At 47.2% G+C, this 25,169-nt stretch overlaps 1 protein-coding gene across 1 annotated transcript; it reads left to right on the top strand.

Moving 5' to 3' along the window:
- The first annotated feature begins 6,829 nt into the window (after window positions 1-6,829).
- On the top strand, window positions 6,830-19,651 carry PRXL2A (peroxiredoxin like 2A). Its single transcript, XM_038743933.1, has 5 exons — window positions 6,830-7,009; window positions 8,160-8,257; window positions 11,961-12,101; window positions 13,727-13,891; window positions 19,205-19,651. Exons 1-5 carry the CDS (start codon window positions 6,832-6,834, stop codon window positions 19,295-19,297), a joined length of 675 nt encoding a protein of 224 aa, XP_038599861.1. The 5' UTR covers window positions 6,830-6,831; the 3' UTR covers window positions 19,298-19,651.
- Window positions 19,652-25,169: the final 5,518 nt, after the last annotated feature.

Consider the following 25,169-nt stretch of genomic DNA (forward strand, 5'->3'; position numbering starts at 1 on the left):
TGGGTAGGGACCATCTCTATATGTTACCAACTTGTACTTCCCAAGCGTTTAGTACAGTGCCCTGCGCATAGTAAGTGCTTAATAAAATGCCATCATTATATATGGCTTTAATTCTATTTGTTCTGATGATTTTGACACCTGTCTACATGTTTTGTTTTGTCTTCTAGACTGTGAGCCCGTTGTTGGGTAGGGACCATCTCCATATGTTACCAACTTGTACTTCCCAAGCGTTTAGTACAGTGCCCTGCGCATAGTAAGCACTTAATAAAATGCCATCATTATGTATAGCTTTAATTCTATTTGTTCTGATGATTTTGACACCTGTCTACATGTTTTGTTTTGTCTTCTAGACTGTGAGCGCGTTGTTGGGTAGGGACCGTCTCTATATGTTACCAACTTGTACTTCCCAAGCGTTTAGTACAGTGCCCTGTGCATAGTAAGCGCTTAATAAAATGCCATCATCATATATGGCTTTAATTGTATTTGTTCTGATGATTTTGACACCTGTCTGCATGTTTTGTTTTGTCTTCTAGACTGTGAGCCCGTTGTTGGGTAGGGACCATCTCTATATGTTACCAACTTGTACTTCCCAAGCACTTAGTACAGTGCCCTGCACACAGTAAGTGCTCAATAAATATGATTGAATGAATGAATCTCTTTTTTCCAGGTGAGGAAACTGAGGCACAGAGAAGTTAAGTAACTTGCTCAAGGTCTCATGGCAGGCAAGTGGCAGAACTGGGATTAGAATCCAGGTCCTCTGATTCCCGGGCCCGGGCATGGCGTAGTGGATAGATGAAGGATCTTACCTCTTTCCCTTCCCCACAGCCTCTATATATATGTATATATGTTTGTACATATGTATTACTCTATTTATTTATTTATTTTACTTGTACATATCTATTCTATTTATTTTATTTTGTTAGTATGTTTGGTTTTGTTCTCCGTCTCCCCCTTTTAGACTGTGAGCCCACTGTTGGGTAGGGACCGTCTCTATATGTTGCCAACTCGTACTTCCCAAGCGCTTAGTACAGTGCTCTGCACACAGTAAGCGCTCAATAAATACGATTGATTGATTGATTGATCATGGGCTTTGGGAGTCAGAAGGTCAGAGGTTCTAATTCCGGCTCCACTGCTGGTCTGCTGTATGACCTTGGGCAAGTCACTTCATGTCTCTGGGCCTCAGTTACCTCATCCGTCAAATGGGGATTGCGACTGTGCGCCCCACATGAGACCGGGACTGTGTCCAACTCGATTTGCTGGTATCATCATCATCATCAGTCGTATTTATTGAGCGCTTACTATGTGCAGAGCACTGTACTAAGCGCTTGGGAAGTACAAATTGGCAACATATGGAGCCAGTCCCTACCCAACAGTGGGCTCACAGTCTAAAAGGGGGAGACAGAGAACAAAACCAAACAGACTCCGAGAGCTTTAGTACAGTGTCTGGCACGTAGTAAGCACTTAACAAATGCCATCGTTATTATTATTATCATTATTAATGCTTTCGGGAGCTTGTACCCAGAAAGAAGCGCTGTCCTGAGAGTGCGTGCTCCCATGTCCAGCTGCGATGAAAAAAGAAGCATTATTGTCAGAACTGCCAAATGTGCAGTGGTCCTTTCCCAACCAGTCGCATCTGCTCTTAGCAACCCCCCGTGGGACTGTTAAGGACACAGAGAAAGTCTGTTTTTGGGGAAGAAGCTTGGCATTTCCCCCTCACCCCCTTCCCAGCTCGAGAGGCTCCAAAGTGTGATTAGCTGCCAGGAATTGAACGGAGCATAAAAGAAGTTCCTGGGCTGGGGGTGTGCCCGGCTCCGCCTTTCCTAGACTGAGTCAAAAGGGATCGGAAGGGATTTCTCCCCTTGGCATTCGGAGCGGCTCCCCGAGTCTGGGCCGGCAGCGGGGGGAGGACGATCGGAGACCCCGCGTCCCTCAGGCGTCACCAACGGTGAGTGGCTTCTCTCCAGGGAGGAAGAGGCTTTGGCTTTGTTTGAGTGCTTCGAAATGAGCCCACTGTTGGGTAGGGACTGTCTCTATGTGATGCCAATTTGTACTTTCCCAAGCGCTTAGTACAGTGCTCTGCACATAGTAAGCGCTCAATAAATACGACTGATTGATTGATTGATTGGGTCGGCTGAAGTCGCCTAGCTGGTCTGGCCCTCTGAGTGAGAGGCAGCAAAGAAATAGGCTGGTCCTGGGCCAGTGAGAAAGATTCAGGTAATAAAGAATAATAACGATGGCACTTGTCAAGCGCTTACTACGTGCAAAGCACTGTTCTAAGCATGGGAGCGGGGTACGGCGTGATCAGGTTGCCCCACGTGGGGCTCACAGTCTTAATCCCCATTTTACAGATGAGGTCACTGAGGCACAGAGAAGTGAAGTGACTTGCCCGAGGTCACACAGCAGACAATTGGTGGAGCTGGGATTTGAACCCATAATCTCCGACTCCGAAGCCCGTGCTCTTTCCGTTAAGCCACACTGCTTCTCTGTAGGGAAGAAGAGAATAGTAGGGAGTAGTTAACAATAATAATAATAATGTAATAGTATTCCACACTGCTTCTCTGTAGGGAAGAAGATAATAGGAGGGAGTAGTTAACAATAATAATAATAATGTAATAGTATTCCACACTGCTTCTCTGTAGGGAAAAAGATAATAGTAGGGAGTAGGGAGTAGTTAACAATAATAATAATAATAATGGTATTTGTTAAGCGCTTACTTTGTGCCAAGCACTGTTCTAAGCGCTGTGCTTCCATGTTGCTTTTTTCCCTCCTCTTCAACAATTGTGTAATTTATTTTTATGAACTATCTTGTGTAATCTCTCACTCTGCACCCAGAAAGGGCAGTTCTTTCATCGCTGAAGCGTCCCCGGGTTTCTGGAGGAATAGTGTGGCTTTCTTCAGCAGGTGGTGTCCGTTGTAATGGTCGTCTCTACAGCGCATTCTGCTGCAGCACTACAACCACTGTACCTTCATTCAGTCGTATTTATTGAGCACTTACTACGAGCACTTGGGAGAGTACAATATAACAAAAAGCAGACGCATTCCTTGCCCTCCATGAGCTTACAGTCTAGAGCCGAACCTTTAAAGTGCATTGTGTAGCGTGCTATTTGATGGTTTGATTTGAATGAAATGGAACAATCATCCCCCCCATCTTACCTCCTTCCCTTCCCCACAGCACCTGTATATATGTATATATGTTTGTACATATTTATCACTCTATTTTACTTGTACACATGTATTCTATTTATTTTATTTTGTTAGTATGTTTGGTTTTGTTCTCTGTCTCCCCCTTTTAGACCGTGAGCCCACCGTTGGGTAGGGACCGTCTCTATATGTTGCCAACTTGTACTTCCCAAGCGCTTAGTACAGTGCTCTGCACACAGTAAGCGCTCAGTAAATACGATTGATGATGATGATCAACTTTTCTTAGTCTGACACTAATAACCGTGGTATTTCTTAGCTGCTGCTGTGTGCCAAGAGCTATACTAAGTGCTGGGATAGTTGCGGGATAATCAGGCAGAACACTGTACCTAACTATTGTGGGTCTCAATCTAAGTGGGAGAGAGAACTTGTACCGATTCTCATTTTACAGATGAGGAACCTGAGGTCAGTCAATGAAATGTATTTATTGAGCACTTACTGTGGGCAGAGCACACACTTGGGAGAGTATAACATCACAGTACACAGACACATTCCCTGCCCACAACAAGCTTACAGTCTAGAGGAGGTGGGAGGCGGACATTAATAAAAATAAATAAATCATAGGCATGTAAGTGCTGTGGGGCTGGGAGGGGAGATGAATAAAGGGGGCAAGTTGGGGCGCAGAAGGGAGTGGAGGAAAAGGAAAAGACGGCTTAGTCAGGGAAGGTCTCTTGGGGGAGATGTGCCTAAGGCCTAGAGAAGTGAAGTGACTCGCCCAAGATCACACAGCAGGCAAGTAGCAGAGCCACCCAGTCCTTTTACTCCCAGGCCTGTGCTCTACTATGCCACCCAATTTGAGAAATGCTCATTGACATTTGTTCACATTTTGTCCTCTCAGAGACAGCAGGTCTTCATATGAAAGCGTATGCTTCAAATGTGAGATTAAGAATAATATTCTGTAGAGTCAGCTCAAATTTGGGTTCTGGTGTTTTCCATCAATATGTGGAGTCGCCGGGGGCGGGGGCGGCGGGTTCCCAAAAGAGCTGCCTAAAGGGATCTCCAGCATAGCCAGTAGATTTTTAGACTGTGAGCCCACTGTTGGGTAGGGACTGTCTCTATATGTTGCCAACTTGTACTTCCCAAGCGCTTAGTACAGTGCTCTGCACACAGTAAGCACTCAATAAATATGATTGATTGATTGATTGATTCAGCAAAGCATTCAAAGTTTAAGGCTTTGGGACGTCTGCTCGTGATGCTCTCGGTCGTTGCCGTGGGCATCTAACTGTAAAATGACCAGTGTGCCATCCCAGGATGATTGGAGAGAATACCAGAAGGCAATTAAAAGAAGTTATGGTGCTCTGCAAGTCGAAAGTTTCCTAGAAATGATCAATCGATTGTATTTATGGAGTGCTGACTGCCTGTAGAGCATTGTACTAAGCACTGGAGAGAGTACAGTATAAAAGAGTTAATTGATGGTAACACAATAGTGATTTGTGTCTGGCAGCTCAACCACCCAAGGAACAAACACACATTCATTTGCAGATTCTTTTTTTCTTTTAATAGATTTGTTGAGCTCTTACTATTTACCAGGCATTGCACTATCCATGAGGTAGATAAAAGATAATGAGGTTGGACACAGATCCTGTCCCACATAGGGCTCCCCGCCTTAATCCCCATTGTAAAGATGAGGTAACTGAGGTACAGAGGAGTTTAGTGACTTTCCCGAGGTCACACCGCAGACAAGTGGCGGAGCTGGGATTAATCAATCAATCAATCAATCATATTTATTGAGCGCTTACTTTGTGCAGAGCACTGTACTAAGCGCTTGGGAAGTGCAAGTTGGCAACATATAGAGACAGTCCCTACCCAACAGTGGGCTCACAGTCTAAAAGGGGGAGACAGAGAACAAAACCAAACATACTAACAAAATAAAATAAATAGAATAGATATGTACAAGTAAAATAAATAAATAAATAAATAGAGTAATAAATATGTACATATATATAGAATTAGGACCCAGGTCCTCTGAAACTCAGGCCGTGTTCTTTCCATGAGGCCATACTGCTTCTCAGAGTCTTCACAAAGTGATTTTTTGATGAATCACCACTTGCTCACTGCCAGAGTAGGATATTTTGCATTCAAAGCCCTCTCACCTATCTAAATATCTGCACACATTAAGGAAGATCTACCTAATGTTTTGCAAAGTTTATGTGTGGAAGAGTTACTGTCCTCAGGCTAGTTCCATTCAATCGTATTTATTGAGTGCTTACTGTGTGCAGAACACTGTACTAAGCGCTTGGGAGAATACAGTACAACAATAAGCAGACGCATTCCCCGTCCACAGTGAGGTTACAGTCTAGAGGCGGGGAGACAGACATGAATTCATTCATTCATTCAATTGTATTTATTGAGCGCTCACTGTGTGCAGAGCACTGTACTAAGCGCTTGGGAAGTACAAGTCAGCAACATATCAAGACGGTCCCTACCCAACAACGGGCTCACAGTCTAGAAGGGGGAGACAGACAAAAAAACAAAACATCTAGACAGGTGTCAAGTCATCAGAACACCTAGAATTAAAGCTAAATGTGCATCATTAACAGTAAATATGTACAAGTAAAATAAATACGTGAATGCAAATAGACAGATAGGTACATAAGTGCTGTGGGGCTGGAAGAAGGGAAGAGCAAAGGGAACAAGTCAGGGCAACGCGGAAGGGAGTGGGAGATGAGGAAAAGTGGGGCTTAGTCTGGGAAGGCCTCTCGGAGGAGATGTGCCTTCAGTAAGGCTTTGAAGCTGGGGAGAGTCATTGTCTGTCGGATTTGAGGAGGGAGGGTGTTGCGGGACGTGGATGCAGTGGCACAGTGAGACTGAGGCACAGTGAGAAGGCTAGCACTCAAGGAGTGAAGCATATTAGTACCAATATAGCACTCACGAATAAAAGCAGCTGGCCTAGGAGTATGAAGTCCTGGGTTCTAATCCCTGCTCTGTCACTTACCTGCTGTTTGGTCTTGGACAAGTTATTTAACTTCTCCAAGTCCCTCGATTTCCTCACTGGTAAAATGGAGATTCAATATCCGTTCTCCCTCCCCTTTAGACTGCAAGCCCCATGTGGGACAGGGACTGTGTCCAACTTGATTATCTTGTATCTACCCAGCGCTCAGTGCAGTGCCTGGCACCGAGAGCTTAACAAATCACACTGTGAATATTATCATCATCTCCTTTGCCCACCAAATCAAAAACGGCCCGTGGACCTGGCATGCTGCGCTGCAGAGATCTGGGGAGAGGCTGACGTTTGAATCTCCCTGTGAACCACTGGAAAGTAGTAGAGTATTGGGTGCCTGCGGTGAAGTGCAAAGAGGTTTTCAAATGCCCCTGAAGTAGAGGTGACGGAGGTCAGACTCCGGGAATGTGGGAAAAGACATTTCGATCTCTTATTTGGGATATCTGCGGGGTCACCCCCGTTTATGTTGTAATTTGGAACGCAGCCCCGAGGACTGTTGCGTTAGTCTGAGAGGAGGAGGTGGAGAGGGAGAAGAAGGGGAAGGAAGGAGGAGGATGGGGAGGAAATATCACCCACTCAACCCCTCCCAGCCTGCCGCTGAAAGTGCCACCTCTGTGCACCAGTGGCTCTGAGGAACATATCCTAATATCTGTCTCCCCCTCTCTCTCTGTCCGCCCCCCCTGACTTTAGGGATGCCTTTTCCCCCGGACCTAGGGCTCTTCTCCCTGGGGATGTGGTCCGTTGGGGTCGGAGCCCTGGGCGCAGCGGCGGTGGGGCTGCTCTTGGCTAACACCGACCTTCTGCTGACGAAGCCGGAGAAGGCTACGCTGGAATACCTGGAAGATGGAGAACTGAAAACCCTGGGAAAAGGTGAGGGCTGAACTCGGAGGCTGGGAGTCGTAATCGTCTTGAGAAACAGCATGGCAGGGTGGGTAGAGCATGGGCCTGGGTGTGAAAAGGGCAGGCGTTCTCATCCCTGCTCTGCCGCTTGTCTGCTGAGTGTCCTTGGGCATGTCACTTAACTCCTCTGCGCCTCATCCGTAAAATGGGGATTGAGACTGTGAGCCCCATGTGGGACGGGGACTGTGTCCAACCCGATTTGCCTGTACCACCCCAGCGCTTAGTACAGTGCCTTGCACATAGTAAGCGCTTAACAAATACCAGAATTATTATTCATTAAGTGCTTAGTGTGTGTAGAGCACTGTGGTGAGACCTGAGAGAGAATGCCCAGGTGGGAAATAATCACGGTCCCTCTTGGGGCTCACAATCTAAAACACTGATACCAAGTTTCCACGCAAGCCTGATCTCTGCCTCAGAGGAAAGCTCCTTGTGGGCAGGGAACGTCTCTACCGACTCTGCTACACTGTACTCTCCCAAGCGCTCGGTACAGTGCTGTGCTCAACATATACCATTAATTGATTGATCGATTGATTGCCTTGGATTTTTTTATGGTGTTTGTTAAGCTGTTTATCAAGTGCTGGGATAGATACAAGTTGATCAGGTCGGGCACAATCCCCGCCCTCTTGGGGCTCACAGTCTTGGTAGGAGGGAGAAAAGCTATCGAGTCTCCATTTGGCAGTTGAGGAAACTGAGGCACAAAGGATTGAAGTGACTTACATTCAGCAGGCAAGTGGCAGAGCCAGAATTTAGAATCCAAGTCCTCTGGCGCCCAGGCCCATGCTTTATCCACTAAACCACGCTGCTTCCCAGTTAGGATTTGCCTAGGGCTTTATCGTTCCACGGCACATTCACGTTAACGATCTCATTTTATTTTCCCCAAATTCCTGGGAGGTGGGGGGAGGCAGTGGTGATTATCCCCATTTTACAGATGAGGAAACTGAAGCCCAGAATGGTAAAATTGGCACAGCAGGCAGGTAGCAGGGGGAGGTCTGCTCCTCGCCCCCGACTCGACCTCTTTCTGGTAGGCTACGCTCCTCTGTAGTATCGATTGAGTTTAAACCTAAATGATCAGTCGAGGGCCCAGAGTGGCGCAGAATGCTGAATGTCTCTTTCTTGCCAGAATCGGAACCCAGAACATTTAAGGCCCGAGAGCTCTGGCAGCGTAATGGGGCCGTGATCATGGCTGTGCGGCGCCCTGGATGATTTTTGTGCAGAGAGGTAGGTGACCTGCTGACCGGCACTGGTAACTCCTTATTTCCATCGGCAAATACGTGGCTTGCTCAGAGGATACGGTGTTTGTCCGGTACAAATAATAATAATAATAATAATGATGGCATTTATTAAGCGCTTACTATGTGCAAAGCACTGTTCTAAGCGCTGGGGAGGTTACCAGGTGATCAGGTTGTCCCACGGGGGGCTCACAGTCTTCATCCCCATTTTGCAAATGAGGTAGCTGAGGCCCAGAGAAGTGAAGTGACTTGCCCAAAGTCACCCAGCTGACAAGTGGCGGAGCCAGGATTTGAACCCATGACCTCTGACTCCAAAGCCTGGGCTCTTTTCCACTGAGCCACGCTTCTCAAGCAGCGTGGTATCTGTTAAGCTCTCACTATGGGTCGGGCACTGTACTAAGCGCTGGGGTGGATCCAGGCAAATCGGGTTGGACGCAGTCCCTGTCCCACCTGCAGCTCACAATTTTAATCCCCATTTTACAGATGGGGTAACTGAGGCACAGAGAAGTTAAGTGACTTGTCCACGGTCGCACAGCCAACAAGTTGTGGATACGGGATTAGAACCCAGGTCCTTCTGACGACTCCCAGGCCTGTTCTCTATCCTGATGAATTCCTCATCTTCCTGGCCATGTGATCAACCAGTCCATCAATCAATCAATCAATCCATCGTATTTATTGAGCGCTTACTGTGTGCAGAGCACTGTACTAAGCGCTCGGGAAGTACAAGTTGGCAACATATAGAGATGTTGCAAATGATACAAATGCCTTGCGGGGAGACGTACTGAAGGTCGTGCCTCTCGAACCCCCCATTTTTATAGGGAGGGGGCATGGGAGTGCATGAAAGACTGGAAGCTCGTTGTGGGCAGGGAACGTGGCTGCCAACTCTGTTGTATTATACTCTCCCAAGCGCTTAGTACAGTTCTCTGCCCGCAGTAAGCGATCTGTAAATATGTATATATGTTTATACGTATTTATTACTCTATTTATTTTACTTGTACATATTTATTCTATTTATTTTATTTTGTTAATACGTTTTGTCGTCCGTCTCCCCCTTCTAGACTGTGAGCCCGCTGTTGGGGAGGGACCGTCTCTATAGGTCCCCTCCTCCCCCTCCCCATCCCCCCGCCTTACCTCCTTCCCCTCCCCACAGCACCTGTACATATGTATATATGTCTGTACGTATTAATTACTCCGTTGATTGATTTTACTTGTACATATTTATTCTGTTTATTTTATTTTGTCGCCCGTCTCCCCCTTCTAGACTGTGAGCCCGCAGTCGGGTAGGGACCGTCTCTAGATGCTGCCGACTTGAACTTCCCAAGCGCTTAGTGCGGTGCTCCGCACACAGCAAGCGCTCAATAAATATGATTGAATGAATGAGTGAATAAATACCACCAATGATGATGATGATTCTGTGATTCCCTGCCGAGCTGGAAGTAGAAGCCATGCTTTGAGGTTCCAGTTGTGTGGTTTCTGCTTCTGGCTGTGTTTCATGACAAGCAGATCCATTACCCTCCTCCTTTAAAATGGCAGTGAGATCCTAGTAGCCACAGACTACTAATTTCTCCCAAATCAGACACCTGTGTGCAGACTGAAAGCTTTGGAAAGCTTTCCGTCATTAAGCCTTGGTTCTCATTGACCTGCTGCCTTTTGCCCAGGCAGAGAACCGTATGGAAACTTTTTTTTTTGTTGTTTCCCAAAGGGTGGGTGGATGCGTATGTGATTTTTTTTTCATTTTAATTAAATTAATTGTGGGGTGTTCTGCAGCCTGCGGGAATGAATCTACTTTTTTTCCATTTTGCATACACACGTTTTAGAGCTCCACCCTCAGAGATAAAGTCGGAAGCTTTGAAGGAGGCCTTGTAAGTCATTCATTCGTTCAATCATATTTATTGGGTGCTTACTGTGTGCAGAGCACTGTACTAAACGCTTGGGAAGTGCAAGTCAGCAACATATGTTGCCGACTTGTACTTCCCAAGCGCTTGGTACAGTGCTCTGCACACAGTAAGCACTCAATAAATACGATTGATGATAACATATAGAGATGGTCCCTATGGTCTCTGGCTGGTGCTCAAGGTGGTCAGATTTATTAGTTCAGCCAAGGCCTAGATAAATTCTTTGTTGTGATTTTATTATCAATATTATTATGGTTATCCTTAAGTGCTTACTGTGTGTCGAGCGCCATTCCAAATGCTGGGACAGATACAAGTTAATCAGGTCAGACACAGTCCCCGTCCCAGCTGGGGCTCACAGTCTAAGTAGGAGGGACAACGGGCATGGAATTGCCATTTTACAGTTGGGGAAACTGAAGCACAGAGATGTTAAATGACGTGCCCAGGGTCACAGAGCAAGCAATTGTCAGAGCTGGGATTAGAACCCGGGTCTTCCGACTTTCAGGCCTGTGCTCTTTCCACCGGGCCGTGCTGTTTGTAAGTGTTACAGATGCACTTGCCTTATCTGGAGAAATAGCCCCTGGTGTGACCAGGAACCCATTACCCCAAGGCACTTCCAGCCCCATCCATCCTCTTTCCCGGAACTTCTTTGGAAATTTCTTTGGAATTTTAACTTGCAGCACCCGGAACTTCTGGACAACTGGAAGCTGAGGTTTGGAAGGATCCTGTCAGCGGCAGCTGCCTCGGGGTTGTTGTCTGTTGTCCTGTAGACTGAAGAGTTCCTCTTAACTGAAAGCTCCTTGTGCGCAGGGATTGCATCCATCAAAAGCTGAGAAGCGGGGTGGTTTAATAATAATGTTGGCATTTGTTAAGCGCTTACTATGTGCAAAGCACTGTTCTAAGCGCTGGGGGGGGGTACAAAGTGATCAGGTTGTCCCACGTGGGGCTCACAGTCTTAATCCCCATTTTACAGATGAGGTAACTGAGGCGCAGAGAAGTTAAGTGACTTGCCCAAGGTCACGCAGCAGACGTGGCGGAGCCGGGATTCGAACCCATGACCTCTGACTCCAAAGCCCGTGATCTTTCCCCTGAGCCACGCTGCTCTAGTGGATAGAGCCCGGGCCCGGGAACCAGAAGGACCTGTGTTCTAATCCCGGCTCCACCACTTGTCTGCTGTGTGACTTTGGGAAGTCAATCAATCAATCAGTTGTATTTATTGAGCGCTTACTATGTGCAGAGCACTGTACTAAGCGCTTGGGAAGTACAAAAGCGCTTGGGAAGTACAAGAGCGCTTGGGAAGTACAAAAGCGCTTGGGAAGTCACTTAACTTCTCTATGCATCATTTACCTCATCTGTAAAATAGGGATTAAGACTGTGAGCCCCATGTTGGACAAGGACTGTCCAAACTGATTCGCTTGAAACTCCAGCACGTAGTACAGTGCTTGGCACATAGTGAGCGCTTAATAAATACCATCAAAAAACTCTGTCCAACTGTACTTTTCCAAGCGTTCAGTACAGTGCCCTACACGCAGTACATGCTGAATAGATTGGATCCCAAGCATCACGCTGGCATTAAAGTCATTTCCCTGTCAAAGTTCCTGGGTTGGCAACTTGACAGCAGGGATATTCCAGAAGGGAACCCCTCACTTTTACGGTCCTCTCAGTTTTCCTGAGAACTAGCCCTTCAGGCCGGTGGTCTGGATGTCGGGCCGAACGGTTGCGTGCTGGGGGGGTCTGCGGATTTGGGGGTCTCTGCAGGGACACAGGTGTGCAGCCCTTCTCCGTCTCGCTCTCTTCCAGGAGGCCGCAGAGCTGTCCTCTCTGAAACCCCAGCTGGACCAGCTCGGGGTGCCCCTCTACGCGGTGGTGAAAGAAAACATCGGAACCGAAGTAGAGGATTTCCAGCCCTATTTCAAAGGAGAAATCTTTCTGGATGAAAGGGTGAGTCTCCTACCCGCGTCGATCGACGTGCAGTGCCGAGTTAGAAGGCCCCGCGGCGGCGCAGGGGCGGGTGGTGGCCGAGGTGTGAAGCTAAATCGCCTTGGCCTGACATTAGATGGGAATTGGCGTGACTTCGGTTTCGTCAGTCGGGCGTAGCGTCCTATAAATGCCCCTGCTGAGCTTCCTTGCCAGCCGTGAGCGGTCTTTCGGCTGCTCGATGCCGATTCATTCATTCAGTCGTATTTACTGAGTGCTCACTGTGTGCGGATGCTGATGACATGCTCTTACATGATTAGCTTTTTCTCGCCTCCTTGGCAACGGCAGTTGGTTATGAACGGCAGTCATGCCAAGCACCTTCTTGTGGATTGTCCAAGCCCTTCTTGAACTGTGACTCAGTGGGCCGTTGCTAAAGTTGTGAGGATGGATGGGAGGGAGAGCAGCTGTTGCTGCCGAGTTGTTTGGGGGGTTTTTTTGTGGTATTTGTTAAGCGCTTACTGTGTGCCAGGCACTGTTCAAAGTGCTAGGGTAGATGCAAGATAGTCATGTTGGATACGGTCCCTGTCCCGCATGGGCGCACAGTCTTAATCCTCATTTTACGGCTGAGGTAACCGAGGCACAGAGGAGTGAAGTCACTGGCCCTAGGTCACACAGCAGACAAGTGGGGGAGCTGGGATTACAATCCAGTTCCCTCTGATTCTCAGGCCCGGGCTCTATCCGTTAGGCCACACTGCTTCCCCAAGATGCGAGCTAGTCAGGTTGGACACAGTCCATCTCCCTCATTAAGCTCACAGTTCTCTCCCCTCATATACTAGTTTCCTGGGAGACCCGCTCTCAATTGATCAGAATTGTTGGGCTCCTCTCTTTCCTCTCCCACCCTGTAAAATCGGCGATCGCTACGATCCATCCAAAATGGAATCTGTTTTAATGATTTCATCCAGTTTTCTGGGCTAACCTTGCGGAAGAATCTCTTTCCTGTCTGTTCAGAGGGGCATCCCTTCCTGGCTCACTGAGGGTGTGAGTGTTTTTTCTTATTTTCTTATAGGCCAAGATGCCTATATAATGCCCTTTGGGCATTTTATAGGCATGCCATCGGTTCAGATTCTTCTGGAGCCCTTCTTGGCTTGATAGAAGAGGGGAGTGGGCGCTTACATAGTGAGCTCTTTGGAGGTGAGGTCACGGATTATCCTTGTGTCCTTTCAATAAGGTGACCAGAACTTTTTGGGCTCAAAGTAGGTCAGGGGCAAAAGGGTGGAGGTCTCAGGAGACCTGCATGTATGTGCTTGCACAGACACGCAGTCACACCCATACACACACCGCTGGCCCAGACTTTGTTGCTGGGTGTGCATTGCGGTACCTCAGGCTAGATCCTGGAGATTTTCCGCGTGGCTGGAAATTCTTGAACTTGCACATGAGGGAAGCCCTCGATTCACTCAGCTACCAGACCATCTCTTGGGGCTGCAAGACCGTGTCAGGTAAGCCTCTCACCTCCCAATATGTGCCACGGTCACTGGCTCTCCACGCCCCGTAACGCTCCTCCTCTGCTTTTCGTCCACCGCGGTGCCTTCGCCTCCCGCTCCGACAGCCCTGAGGTGATGACTTTTTCATACGATCGTTTATCCTTGCAGAAAAGATTCTATGGTCCCCACAAGAGGAAGATGCTGTTTCTGGGGTTCATCCGCCTGGGCGTGTGGCAGAACTTCATCCGGGCCCGAAACAAGGGTTTCTCCGGTAACCTGGAGGGCGAAGGACTGATCCTCGGAGGCGTTTACGTCCTGGGGGCAGGCAAACAGGTATTCTGCTCTCCCCGGTATTCACTGTTCCCTTTATTTTTCCGAGGGCGTCTTAGAGCCACAGTCAAGCCCTTTCAATCGTCCCGTGGTTCATTTCTTCATTCAGTCGTGTTTATTGAGCGCTTACTGAGTACTTGGGAGAGTACAACACAACAAACTGACACAGTCCCTGTCCGCAACAAGCAGTTTATCTCTCCTGTTCCACGTCTTCCTCTTCCCAGCAAATCAACCTTCCCAGGCATCCCTGGCATCCCTCCAGAGATGACCTTAGCTTAGACCAAGCGCTTAGTACAGTGCTCTGCACACAGTAAGCGCTCAATAAATGCGATTGATTGATTGACCGGCTCCCCTTTTCTCTTGGGGACACGGGGAGCTCCTTTAGGGCCCCGGTCCAGGACGGTAGCCTCTCCCGGCCCTCCGGCTCCAAGCTCTTCCCTGTGCGGTTGGGTGGCTCTGAGGCAAACCTTTCATTCATTCATTCATTCAGTCATGCCTATTGAGCGCTTACCTTGTGTAGAGCACTGTACTGAGTGCCTGGGAAAGTACAGTGCAACAATAAACATGCCCATGCAGAGAAGAGCCAAATGAAATAAAACATTGGAGCAGATAGTGCGCCAAAAACAATTATCCATTTTAAAGGGAGGAGAAAATAGAAGGGTGGTGAGGGGAAAGAAATGTCAGATTTATTTCTGGTTTATTTAGGAAGTGGAGCGGGCAGGTACCAGGCGGGCAAAGCAGTGTGGCTGCCGTCGTCCCACTTCTCTCTGCCGCTGCTCCCACGGCCTCTCTGAACCTGGCTTCTGGGGACAGGGACGTTTAATCTTTTCCTCCAGTGCACTGGGGAGGGGAAGGGGAAGCAGCGTGACTCAGTGGAAAGAGCCCCGGCTTGGGAGTCAGAGGACATGAGTTCTAATCCCGGCTCCGCCACTTGTCTGCTGTGTGACCTGGGGCAAGCTGCTGAACTTCTCTGTGCATCAGTTCCCTCATCTGTAAAGTGGGGATTAAGATTGAGCCTCACATGGGACAAACTGATTACCTTGTATCTACCGCAGCACTTTGAACAGTGCTTGACACATAATGAGCACTTGACTCATTATTATTATTATGTGGGGAGTGAGGTACTGGTGCAGGGACTCTTTCTCCCTGCACTTCCATTCATTCATTCAGTCATATTTACTGAGCGCATACGTAAACACTTGGGAGAGTACAATATAATAATAATAATAATAATGTTGGTATTAAGCGCTTACTATGTGCCAAGCACCGTTCTAAGCGCTGGGGTAGATACAAGGTAATCAGGTTGTCCCACGAGGGGCTCACAGTCTTCATCCCCATTTTACAGATGAGGGAACTGAGGCCCAGAGAAGTTAAGTGACTTGCCCAAGGTCGCACAGCTGACGAGGCGGAGCCGGGATTAGAACCCATGACCTCTGGCTCCCCAGCCCGGGCTCTTTCCACTGAGCCACGCTGCTTCTCTATAATAAACAGACACATTCCCTGCGCACAACAAGCTTGGAGTCTAGAGGGGAGACAGACATTAATATAAATAAATAAATTGCAGATATGTAAACAAGTGGTGTGGGGCTGGGAGGGGAGATGAATAAAGGGAGCAAGTCATGGTGATGCGGCAAGGAGGGCATAGTCCTTTCCCAGTGTGATGCTAGCCAACGTGTATATATATATATGTCTGTAATTCACATAATTTATTTCTTTATGTTAATGTCTGTCTCCCCCTCTAGACTCATGCTTTATCAGATTGAGCCCCCTTTTTACCTCTCCTTCTCCCCATCTCCCCCCCAACTCCTTCCCCTGCCCACAGCACTTGTATATATGTTAGTACAGATTTATTACTCTATTCATTTTACTTGTACATATTTACTATTCCATTTATTTTGTTAATGATGTGCATTTAGCTTTAATTCTATTTATTCTGATGACTTGACACCTGTCCACATGTTTTGTTTTGTTGTCCGTCTCCCCCTTCTAGACTGTGAGCCCGTTGTTGAGTAGGGACCGTCTCTTTGTGTCGCCAACTTGTAATTCCCAAGCGCTTAGTACAGTGCTCTGCACACAGTAAGCACTCAATAAATACGATTGAATGAATGAATGAATGAATGACTCAGACGGGTGATGCACCACCCTGTCTGTAATTTATTTTAACGTCTGTATCCCCTACTAGACTGTAAGCTACTTGTAGGCAGGGATCGTGTCTATCAGTTTAATTGGATCGTACACTCCAGAAGTGCTTAACAAGTGCTTAACAAGTATGAAGTAGTAGTAAGTTCTTAACAAGTACCATCATTTTTTTTATTATTATCATTAATAAAATAAATAGAATAATAAATATGTACAAATATGCACAATATGTACAGTGCTCTGAACGCTAAATGCTCAGTAATACCATGAAACTCTCTGCCCATTCTGGAGGAGTCATGGGGTAAACTGAGGCCTGGGGAAGGGATTTGCAGAGGTTTCCTGAAGTCCAACTGAGCTAATACCCTTTTGACACCATAATAATAATAATTATTATTGTGGTACTTGTGAAGCTCTATTTGCCAAACACTGTTGTAAGCACTGAGGTAGATACAAACTAATCAGATTGGATAAAGGCCCCGTTCCAAAAGGGGCTCCCACTCTTAATCCCCATTTTACAGATAAGGTAACAGGCTTAGAGAAGTTTTATTACTCTATTTATTTATTTTACTTGTACCTATCTATTCTATTTATTTTATTCTGTTACTATGTTTGGTTTTGTTCTCTGTCTCCCCCTTTTAGACTGTGAGCCCACCATTGGGTAGGGACAGTCTCTATATGTTGCCAACTTGTACTTCCCAAGCGCTTAGTACAGTGCTCTGCACACAGTAAGTGCTCAATAAATACGATTGATTGATTGATTGATTGATTGCCCAAGGTCACAAAGCAGACAAGAGGCAGAGCTGGGATTAGAACCCATATCTTTCTGACTCCCGGGCCTGTGCTCTATTCACTAAGACATACATTCAGTCGTATTTATTGAGCGCTTACTGTGCGCAGAGCACTGTACTAAGTGCTTGGAAAGTACAATTTGGCAACAGATAGAGATAATTTCTTCCCAACAACGGGCTCACAGTCTAGAAGGGGAGAGCTAGACAACAAAACAAGCAGACAGGCATCAATAGCATAAAAAATAGATAAATAGAATTATAGATATTTACACATCATCACAGAGAAGCAGCGTGGCTCAGTGGAAAGAGCCCGGGCTTTGGAGTCAGAGGTCATGGGTTCAAATCCCAGCTCCGCCGACTGTCAGCTGTGTGTGACTTTGGGCGAGTCACTTCACTTCTCTGGGTCTCAGTTCCCTCATCTGTCAAATGGGGATGAAGACTGTGAGCCCCGCGTGGGACAACCTGATCACCTTGTATCCCCCCCAGGCGCTTTGCACATAGTAAGTGCTTAACAAGTACCATCATTATTATTATTATCATTATCATAAATAAAATAAATAGAATAATAAATATGTACAAATATATACAAGTGCTGTGGGGCGGGAGAGGTGGGTAGAGCAGAGAGGGGCAGTCAGGGCAAGGAGGAGAAGAGGAGGAGCAGAGGAAAAGGGGAGCTCAGTCTGGGAAGGCCTCCTGGAGGAGGTGAGCTTTCGGTAGGGCTTTGAAGCGGGGTAGTGTGCTTGTTTGGAGGATGTGAGGAGGGAGGGCGTTCCAGGCCGGGGGAGGACGTGGACCAGGGGTCGACGGCGGGACAGGTGAGAAGGAGGCACAGTGAGGTTAGCGGCGGCAGAGGAGCGGAGGGTGTGGTATGTTTGGTTTTGTTCTCTGTCTCCCCCTTTTAGACTGTGAGCCCACTGGTGGGTAGGGACTGTCTCTAGATGTTGCCAATTTGTACTTCCCAAGCGCTTGGTACAGTGCTCTGCACATAGTAAGTGCTCAATAAATACGATTGATGATGATGAGGATGGGCTGGGCTGGAGAAGGAGAGAAGGGAGTCACACTCCTTCCCCCGTCCACCCATTTCTGGGGCTGCAGAGGGCAAGCCACCTGGGCTCGGTGTGTGCATGCCCCCATGCCTCCCCTTACCCCCACCCGCCTTACCTCCTTCCCCTCCCCACAGCACCTGTATATATGTACATATGTTTGTACAGATTTATTACTCTATTTATTTTACTTGTACATATTTATTCTATTTATTTTATTTTGTTGATATGTTTTGTTTTGTCTCCCCCTTCTAGACTGTGAGCCCGCTGTTGGGTAGGGACCGTCTCTAGATGTTGCCAACTTGGACTTCCCAAGCGCTTAGTACAGCGCTCTGCACACAGTGAGCGCTCAATAACTACGATTGAATGAATGAATGAATGCATGAATGTGTGTGCACGGGTGCAGGAGGGGCAAGGTGCAGCCTCATCTCTCCATTTGGAAAGCCTGGCCCTGCTGGAAATGTGTTTGCCTTTTGATGACTCCCTGGGTACTCACCCTTCCCAGAAGACTCAGTTTCTCCAAACTCCGGGGACGCACCCTCTGTTTTGTTGCTGAGTAGTCAGCAGCTGGGAGTTGCTCTCCAAAGAAGGAGTTTGTTTTTTCTGGCTCTTCTAGGACCACCCCCCTCACCCCTCCGCCCACTTCTGTGGCAAAGGTTGAGATTTAAGTTGGACCTTGCAACAGAGCAAGAATAGTTCTTTCCTTTGTTCATTCAATCATATTTACTGCACGCTTAGCGGGTGCACCGTGTGAAGCGCTTGGGAGAGTACAATGGGACAATAAATGGACACATTCCCTGTCCACAACAAGTTTACAGTTTAGAGGGGAGACAGACATTAATGTAAAACAATAAATTACGGATAGGTGCGTAAGTACTGTGAGTCGGGGAGGGGAGGTGAATGCAGGGAGCAAGTCAGGGCAACGCAGAAGGGAGTGGGAGAAAAGGAGATTCATTCATTCATTCAATCGTATTTATTGAGCGCTTACTGTGTGCAGAGCACTAAGCGCTTGGGAAGTACAAGTTGGCAACATATAAAGACGGTCCCTACCCAACGGTGGGCTCACAGTCTAGAAGATGAGGGCTTAGGGAAGGCCTCTCGAAGGAGATGTGCCTTCAATAAGGCTTTGAAAGCAGAGAGAGTGATTTTCTGTCATGGTTATCATTATCGTGTTCCCGAATTGCCTCCCGGGGCAAGTTTAATCAATCAATCAATCAATCAATCAATCGTATTTATTGAGCGCTCACTGTGTGCAGAGCACTGTACTAAGCGCTTGGGAAGTACAAGTTGGCAACATATAGAGACAGTCCCTACCCTAACACTCAAGCTTCTCCTTCCCTTTGCAGGGCGTTCTGTTAGAACATCGAGAGAGAGAGTTTGGAGACAAAGTAAGCCCTGCGTCTGTTCTCGAAGCTGCTCAGAAGATCAAACCGCAATAAAGTGCCAGTCACGTAACGGCTTTACTAGGCACCAGCCTTTGCTGCCGTTGTTGGGCTGGAAGAGCGTCATCGCGCGTTTCTCCTGGGGGCTCTGACTTGCCCTTAAGAGTTTAGCTGGCCGTCGGCAATGTCTCCTTGAAGGAAGACCGAGTTCTCCAGACTCCCAGATGCTGTTTGGATCTGCTAGTGTGTCTTTGTCTCTTACTGGGCTAATGAAGGACTAGGTCTCACCTTTGGACCTAGCCTGGATGTTTCCAGTTGGAGACAGAGAAACGGGCAGATCCCAGCAGACCTGGGGATCCCGTCCTGGGAAAGATGAAGCCCAGGGATGGTAATAAAGTCTCCTGTAGTCACCGTGCTGTCCTGGGCTCTGTCATTTATGTCGGAACTCCCCATTTGGTCGCAGCCCTCTGGTCTCCGATGAAGGTCGGTTCCCAAACACTCATTTTCAGTTGCTCTGGGTTGGGGCTAGCAAATGGCCGAAACTGGTGGTTGAGCTATATGCACAGATGGATTTGGCCAGCAATGACTACAAATCCGAGACTGGCTACTATTATTATTATTGTATTTGTTAAGTGTCTACTATGTGCCAGACACTGGAGTAATTGGGAACGAGGTTCAGGGACCTCCCGGTAGCCGTGTCAGTGCACGCTCAGCCCACTCAACTGACTCTAACCTCCCTGTCTAGGAGTCCCGGCGGTCTGGAGTCACTGCTCAATCAATCAATAGAATTTATTGAGCAATTACTGTGTGCAGAGTGCCGTACTAAGCGCTTGGGAGAGTCTTGTCTTATGCCGTCGAGTCATCTCCGACCCATGGAGACGCCATGAACACGTCTCCCCCAGAGCACCCCACCTCCATCTGTAATCATTCTGGTACTGTATCCGGAGAAAGAGAAGAGAGGCATGTCTTTTGGGCTATTAGGTTTTTTTATGGTATTTGTTGAGCACTTGCTAGGTGCCAGGCACTAGGGTAGATATAAAATAATCAGGTTGGACACAGTCCACATAATGATAATAATAATAGCATTTATTAAGTGCTTACTATGTGCAAAACACTGTTCTAAGCACTGGGGAAGTTACAAGGTGATCAGGTTGTCCCACATGGAGCTCCCAGTCTTAATCCCCATTTTACCAATGAGGTAACTGAGGCACAGAGAAGTGAAGTGACTTGCCCAAAGTCACCCAGCACTTAGTATGCTGCCTGGCACTTAGTGAGTGCTTAGCAAATGCCCCAATTATGATTATTAGAAGGTCGTGGGTTTTAATCCCAGCTCCGCCACATGTCCGCCACGTTATTTATTTTACTTGTACATATTCTATTTTATTTTGTTAATACGTTTTGCTGTCTGTCTCAGTTTTCTTGGTATAAATACGGATGTGGTTTCCCATTGCCTTCTTCTGCGCAGTAAACTTGAGTCGCAGCCCTTGAGTCTCTCCCATGCCGCTGCTGCTGCCCAGCACAGGTCAGCAGCATATTCGAATTGTATCAATCAATCAATCAATCAATCAATCGTATTTATTGAGCGCTTACTATGTGCAGAGCACTGTACTAAGTGCTTGGGAAGTACAAATTGGCAACACATAGAGATTGCCTTTCACTCACTAGCCACTGCCCAAGCGAGGATTGGAATGGGTATGCCTCTGTTCGACTCTCCCTCCCATAGTTGAAGCTGGTAGAGTAATAATAATAATTAATAATAACGATGGCATCTAAGTGCTTACTATGTGTCGAGCACTGTTCTAAGCACTGGGGTAGATACAAGGTAATCACATGGGGTTCACAGGCTTAATCCCCATTTTACAGATGAGGTAACTGAGGGACAGAGAAGTCAAGCGACTTGCCCGAAGTCACCCAGCTGATCAGTGGCGGAGGCGGGATTAGAACCTACAACCTCTGACTCCCAAGCACGTGCTCTTTCCACTAATCCACGCCACTTATTGGAAATGCTCCAAAGGGTGATCCTGAGAGGGCTTGGGAGATTACAATGCAACAATCCATCCGTGGTATTTATTGAGCGCTTCCTATGTGCACTCTATTAAGTGCTTGGGTGAGTACAATACAACAGAATTAGCAGAAACATTCCCTGCCCATAATGAGCTCGCAGTCTAGAGGGGAGACAGACATTAGTATGTGTATCCTGTATATATGTATATATGTTTGTACATATTTATTACTCTGTTTATTTTGCTTGTACATATCTATTCTATTTTATTTTGTTAGTATGTTTGGTTTTGTCTCCCCCTTTTAGACTGTGAGCCCACTGTTGGGTAGGGACTGTCTCTATATGTTGCCAATTTGTACTTCCCAAGCGTTTAGTACAGTGCTGTGCACACAGTAAGCACTCAATAAATACGATTGATGATGATGATGATTAGTATGAATAAATAATTTATAATGTATGATTAAAAATATATATACATTCATTCATTCAATCATATTGAGCGCTTACTGTGTGCAGAGCACTGTTCTAAGCGCGTGGGAAGTACAAATCGGCAACATATAGAGACAGTCCCTACCCAGCAACGGGCTCACAGTCTAGAAGGGGGAGACAGACAACAAAACAAGTAGACAGGTGTCAATACCATCAGAATAAATAGAATTATAGCTATATACATATCATTAATAAAATAGAGTAATAAATATGTACAAATAAAATAGAGTAATAAATATGTACAAATATATGCAAGTGCTGTGGGGAGGGTAACGGGGTAGGGCAGAGGGAGGGAGGGGGGCGATAAGAATAATAATAATGGCATTTATTAAGCGCTTACTATGTGCAAAGCACTGTTCTAAGCACTGGGGAATTTACAAGGTGATCAGGTTGTCCCACGTGGGGCTCACAGTCTTAATCCCCATTTTACAGAGGAGGTAACTGAGGCCCAGAGAAGTGAAGTGACTTGCCCAAAGTCACACAGCTGCCAAGTGGCAGAGCCGGGATTTGAACCGATGACCTCTGACTACAAAGCCTGGGCTCTTTCTGCTGAGCCACGCTGCTTGGGGCGATGGGGAAGGGAGGAGGAAGAGGAGCCTTCTCTGTCTCCCTCCTATTCTCCTTCCCTCCCTCCCTTCTCCTCTCTCTCCTGTCTCTTTCCCTTCTATTTTTCCTCTCTCTTCCTCCTTCACTCTCTCCCTTCTCCTCCTCTCTCTCCTTCCCTCTCTCTCCCTTCTCTCTCTTTCCCCTCTTCTTCTCTCTCTCCCTCCTTTCCTCTTTCCCTCTCTCTCTCCCTCTGAGGGCACACAGCCAGGGCCACCTTTTGACATTTGGTTCTCAGGAAGGCAGGGCTGAGTACTGTGGGGTTGGAACAAATATCAAATGTCCAAAGGTCACAGATCCAACTGCAGAGTTGGAAGGCATGATCCTTGCAGTCCAGCTGCTCCTGGACAGCTCTGTGGGCAGCTTTTGGGCAAGTCACTTCCCTTATCTGGGCCTCAGTTACCTCATCTGTAAAATGAGGAGGCCTTCCCAGACTGAGCCCCCTCCTTCCTCTCCATTCCCCCCTCCTTACCTCCTTCCCCTCCCCACAGCACCTGTATATATGTTTGTATACATTTATTACTCTATTTTATTTGTACATATTTATTCTCTTTATTTTATTTTGTTGATATGTTTTGTTCTCTGTCTCCCCCTTCTAGACTGTGAGCCCGCTGTTGGGTAGGGACCGTCTCTATATGTTGCCAACTTGGACTTCCCAAGTGCTTAGTACAATCAATCAATCAATCAATCAATCAATCGTATTTATTGAGCGCTTACTGTGTGCAGAGCACCGGACTAAGCGCTTGGGAAGTGCAAGTTGGCAACATATAGAGATGGTCCCTACCCAACAGTGGGCTCACAGGCTAGAAGAGTGGGCTCACAGTCTAGAGTGCTCTGCACACAGAAAGTGCTCAATAAATATGATTGAATGAATGGGGATGAAGACTGTGAGCCCCCCATGGGACAACCTGATCACCTTGTTAACCTCCCCAGCGCTTAGAACAGTGCTTTGCACATAGTAAGCGCTTAATAAATGCTATCATTACTATTATTATTATTATTATTATCCAGTGCCTGTTCTCTCTTTGGGAAAGGTCAAGATCTCACATAGGCCTGGATGAAGGCACTAAAGTGGGAATGGAGTTCCTGGGATGCCTTGGCGTGAGCCAAAGCTGAAGCAGTAGCCCCTACATCTGGGCCAGCTGGACTCCTGCTGCAGGTGGGCAGGCCCTGGGGATGCTGCGGAGCTGCAGGAAGAGATGGGGAGCCCGTGGGCATTGTGCTTTGAATTCCTGATGCAAGAGTGGAACTCCAGAATCTGCACCAGAGAGGGCCTGGGTAGATTGGAAAGACCCCGGGCTTTGGAGTCAAAGGTCATGGGTTCAAATCCTGACTCCGCCACTTGTCAGCTGTGTGACTTTGAGCAAGTCACTTCACTTCTCTGTGCCTCAGTTACGTCATCTATAAAATGGGGATGAAGACTGGGAGCCCCCCCGTGGGACAACCTGATCACCTTGTAACCTCCCCAGCACTTAGAACAGTGCTTTGCACATAGTAAGTGCTTAATAAATGCTATTATTATTATTATTTTGAGAGGAGGGAATACCCAGACTTTTGTCCAAAATGGGCTTTCCAGATTGGGATGGCAGGGGGAGCTTGACCTTCTAACGTCCTACACCCCTTGTGCCACAGTCTGGTTCCCCACAAATAATCCAGAATTGGAAACAGGAAGTCACTTCTCTGGGCCTGAGTTACCTCATCATCTGTAAAATGGAGATTAAAGACAGCCCCATGCGGGATGGGGACTGCGTCCACCCTGATTAGCTTGTACCTCCCCCAGCGCTTAGTGCAGTGCCTGGCACACAGTAAGTGCTTAACAAATACTACAATTATTGTTCGTAAGGCTTTGACTAATAGCCTCCATTTAGGATATTGCCCCCCTGGACTGAGGCTTTTTTTTTCCCCCATCTCCTGCACTGACATTTCCCCATAGTTCTAAGGAAACCAGAGGCTCAGTTTCCCCTTGGTAGGGGGTGAATTGGTCTCCTGCCAAGAGAAGGGGCCAAGGCCAAGTTTAGTAGCCTCCTCTCCGGCCCTGCGGCTACAGGGCCTGAGAGTGACCATGTCCGTGGGCAGCTCTCCCTCTCACTGCTTCTCTCCAATCAGATCTGGACTCCCACCATTTAAAAATAATAAAACATCCTAAAAAACATCACAGAGATGTATAGTTGGGGGCAACTTTAGCCCTAATCCCCTGTTAGTCCCTTGATGGCCTGACAAATATTTGAAGCTTTTCTTGGTGGTCAGTAGAAGTCACAGTCCTGTCCCTCTGGATTCTCCCTTATCTGTTGCTCTCAATCAATCAATCGTATTTATTGAGCGCTTACTGTGTGCAGAGCACTGTACTAAGCACCTGGGAAGTACAAGTTGGCAACATATAGAGACAGTCCCTACCCAACAGTGGGCTCCTGTTAGCATTCCCTGGATTCTCTCTTACCTCAGGCCCTTCCTTCTAATCAAACTTATTTCTCCTGACCTGAAGGCTTTCCTCAATCAATCAACGAACGGTATTTGTTGTGCATTTACTACTGGTGTGGAATTCTGTACTAAACTCTTAGGAGAGTTCAGTACAATAGAGTTGGTAGACATAATCCTGTCCTCAAAGAGCTTACAATCCTGTGGTGGAGACAGATATTGAGATAAATTACAGATAAGGGAAATGACTGAGAAGGATGTGTACATAAGAGCTGTGGTGGGTGGGGTGAGTAATGCTAAAAGGACATAGAACCCAGTGCATAGGTGAAGTGGAAGAGAAGGTGAATAGGGTGGGGAGATCAATCAATCAATCATATTTATTGAGCGCTTACTGTGTGCAGAGCACTGTACTAAGCGCTT

This window comes from Tachyglossus aculeatus, chromosome 3 (assembly GCF_015852505.1).
Source record: "Tachyglossus aculeatus isolate mTacAcu1 chromosome 3, mTacAcu1.pri, whole genome shotgun sequence".
Classification (NCBI taxonomy): Eukaryota; Metazoa; Chordata; class Mammalia; order Monotremata; family Tachyglossidae; genus Tachyglossus; species Tachyglossus aculeatus.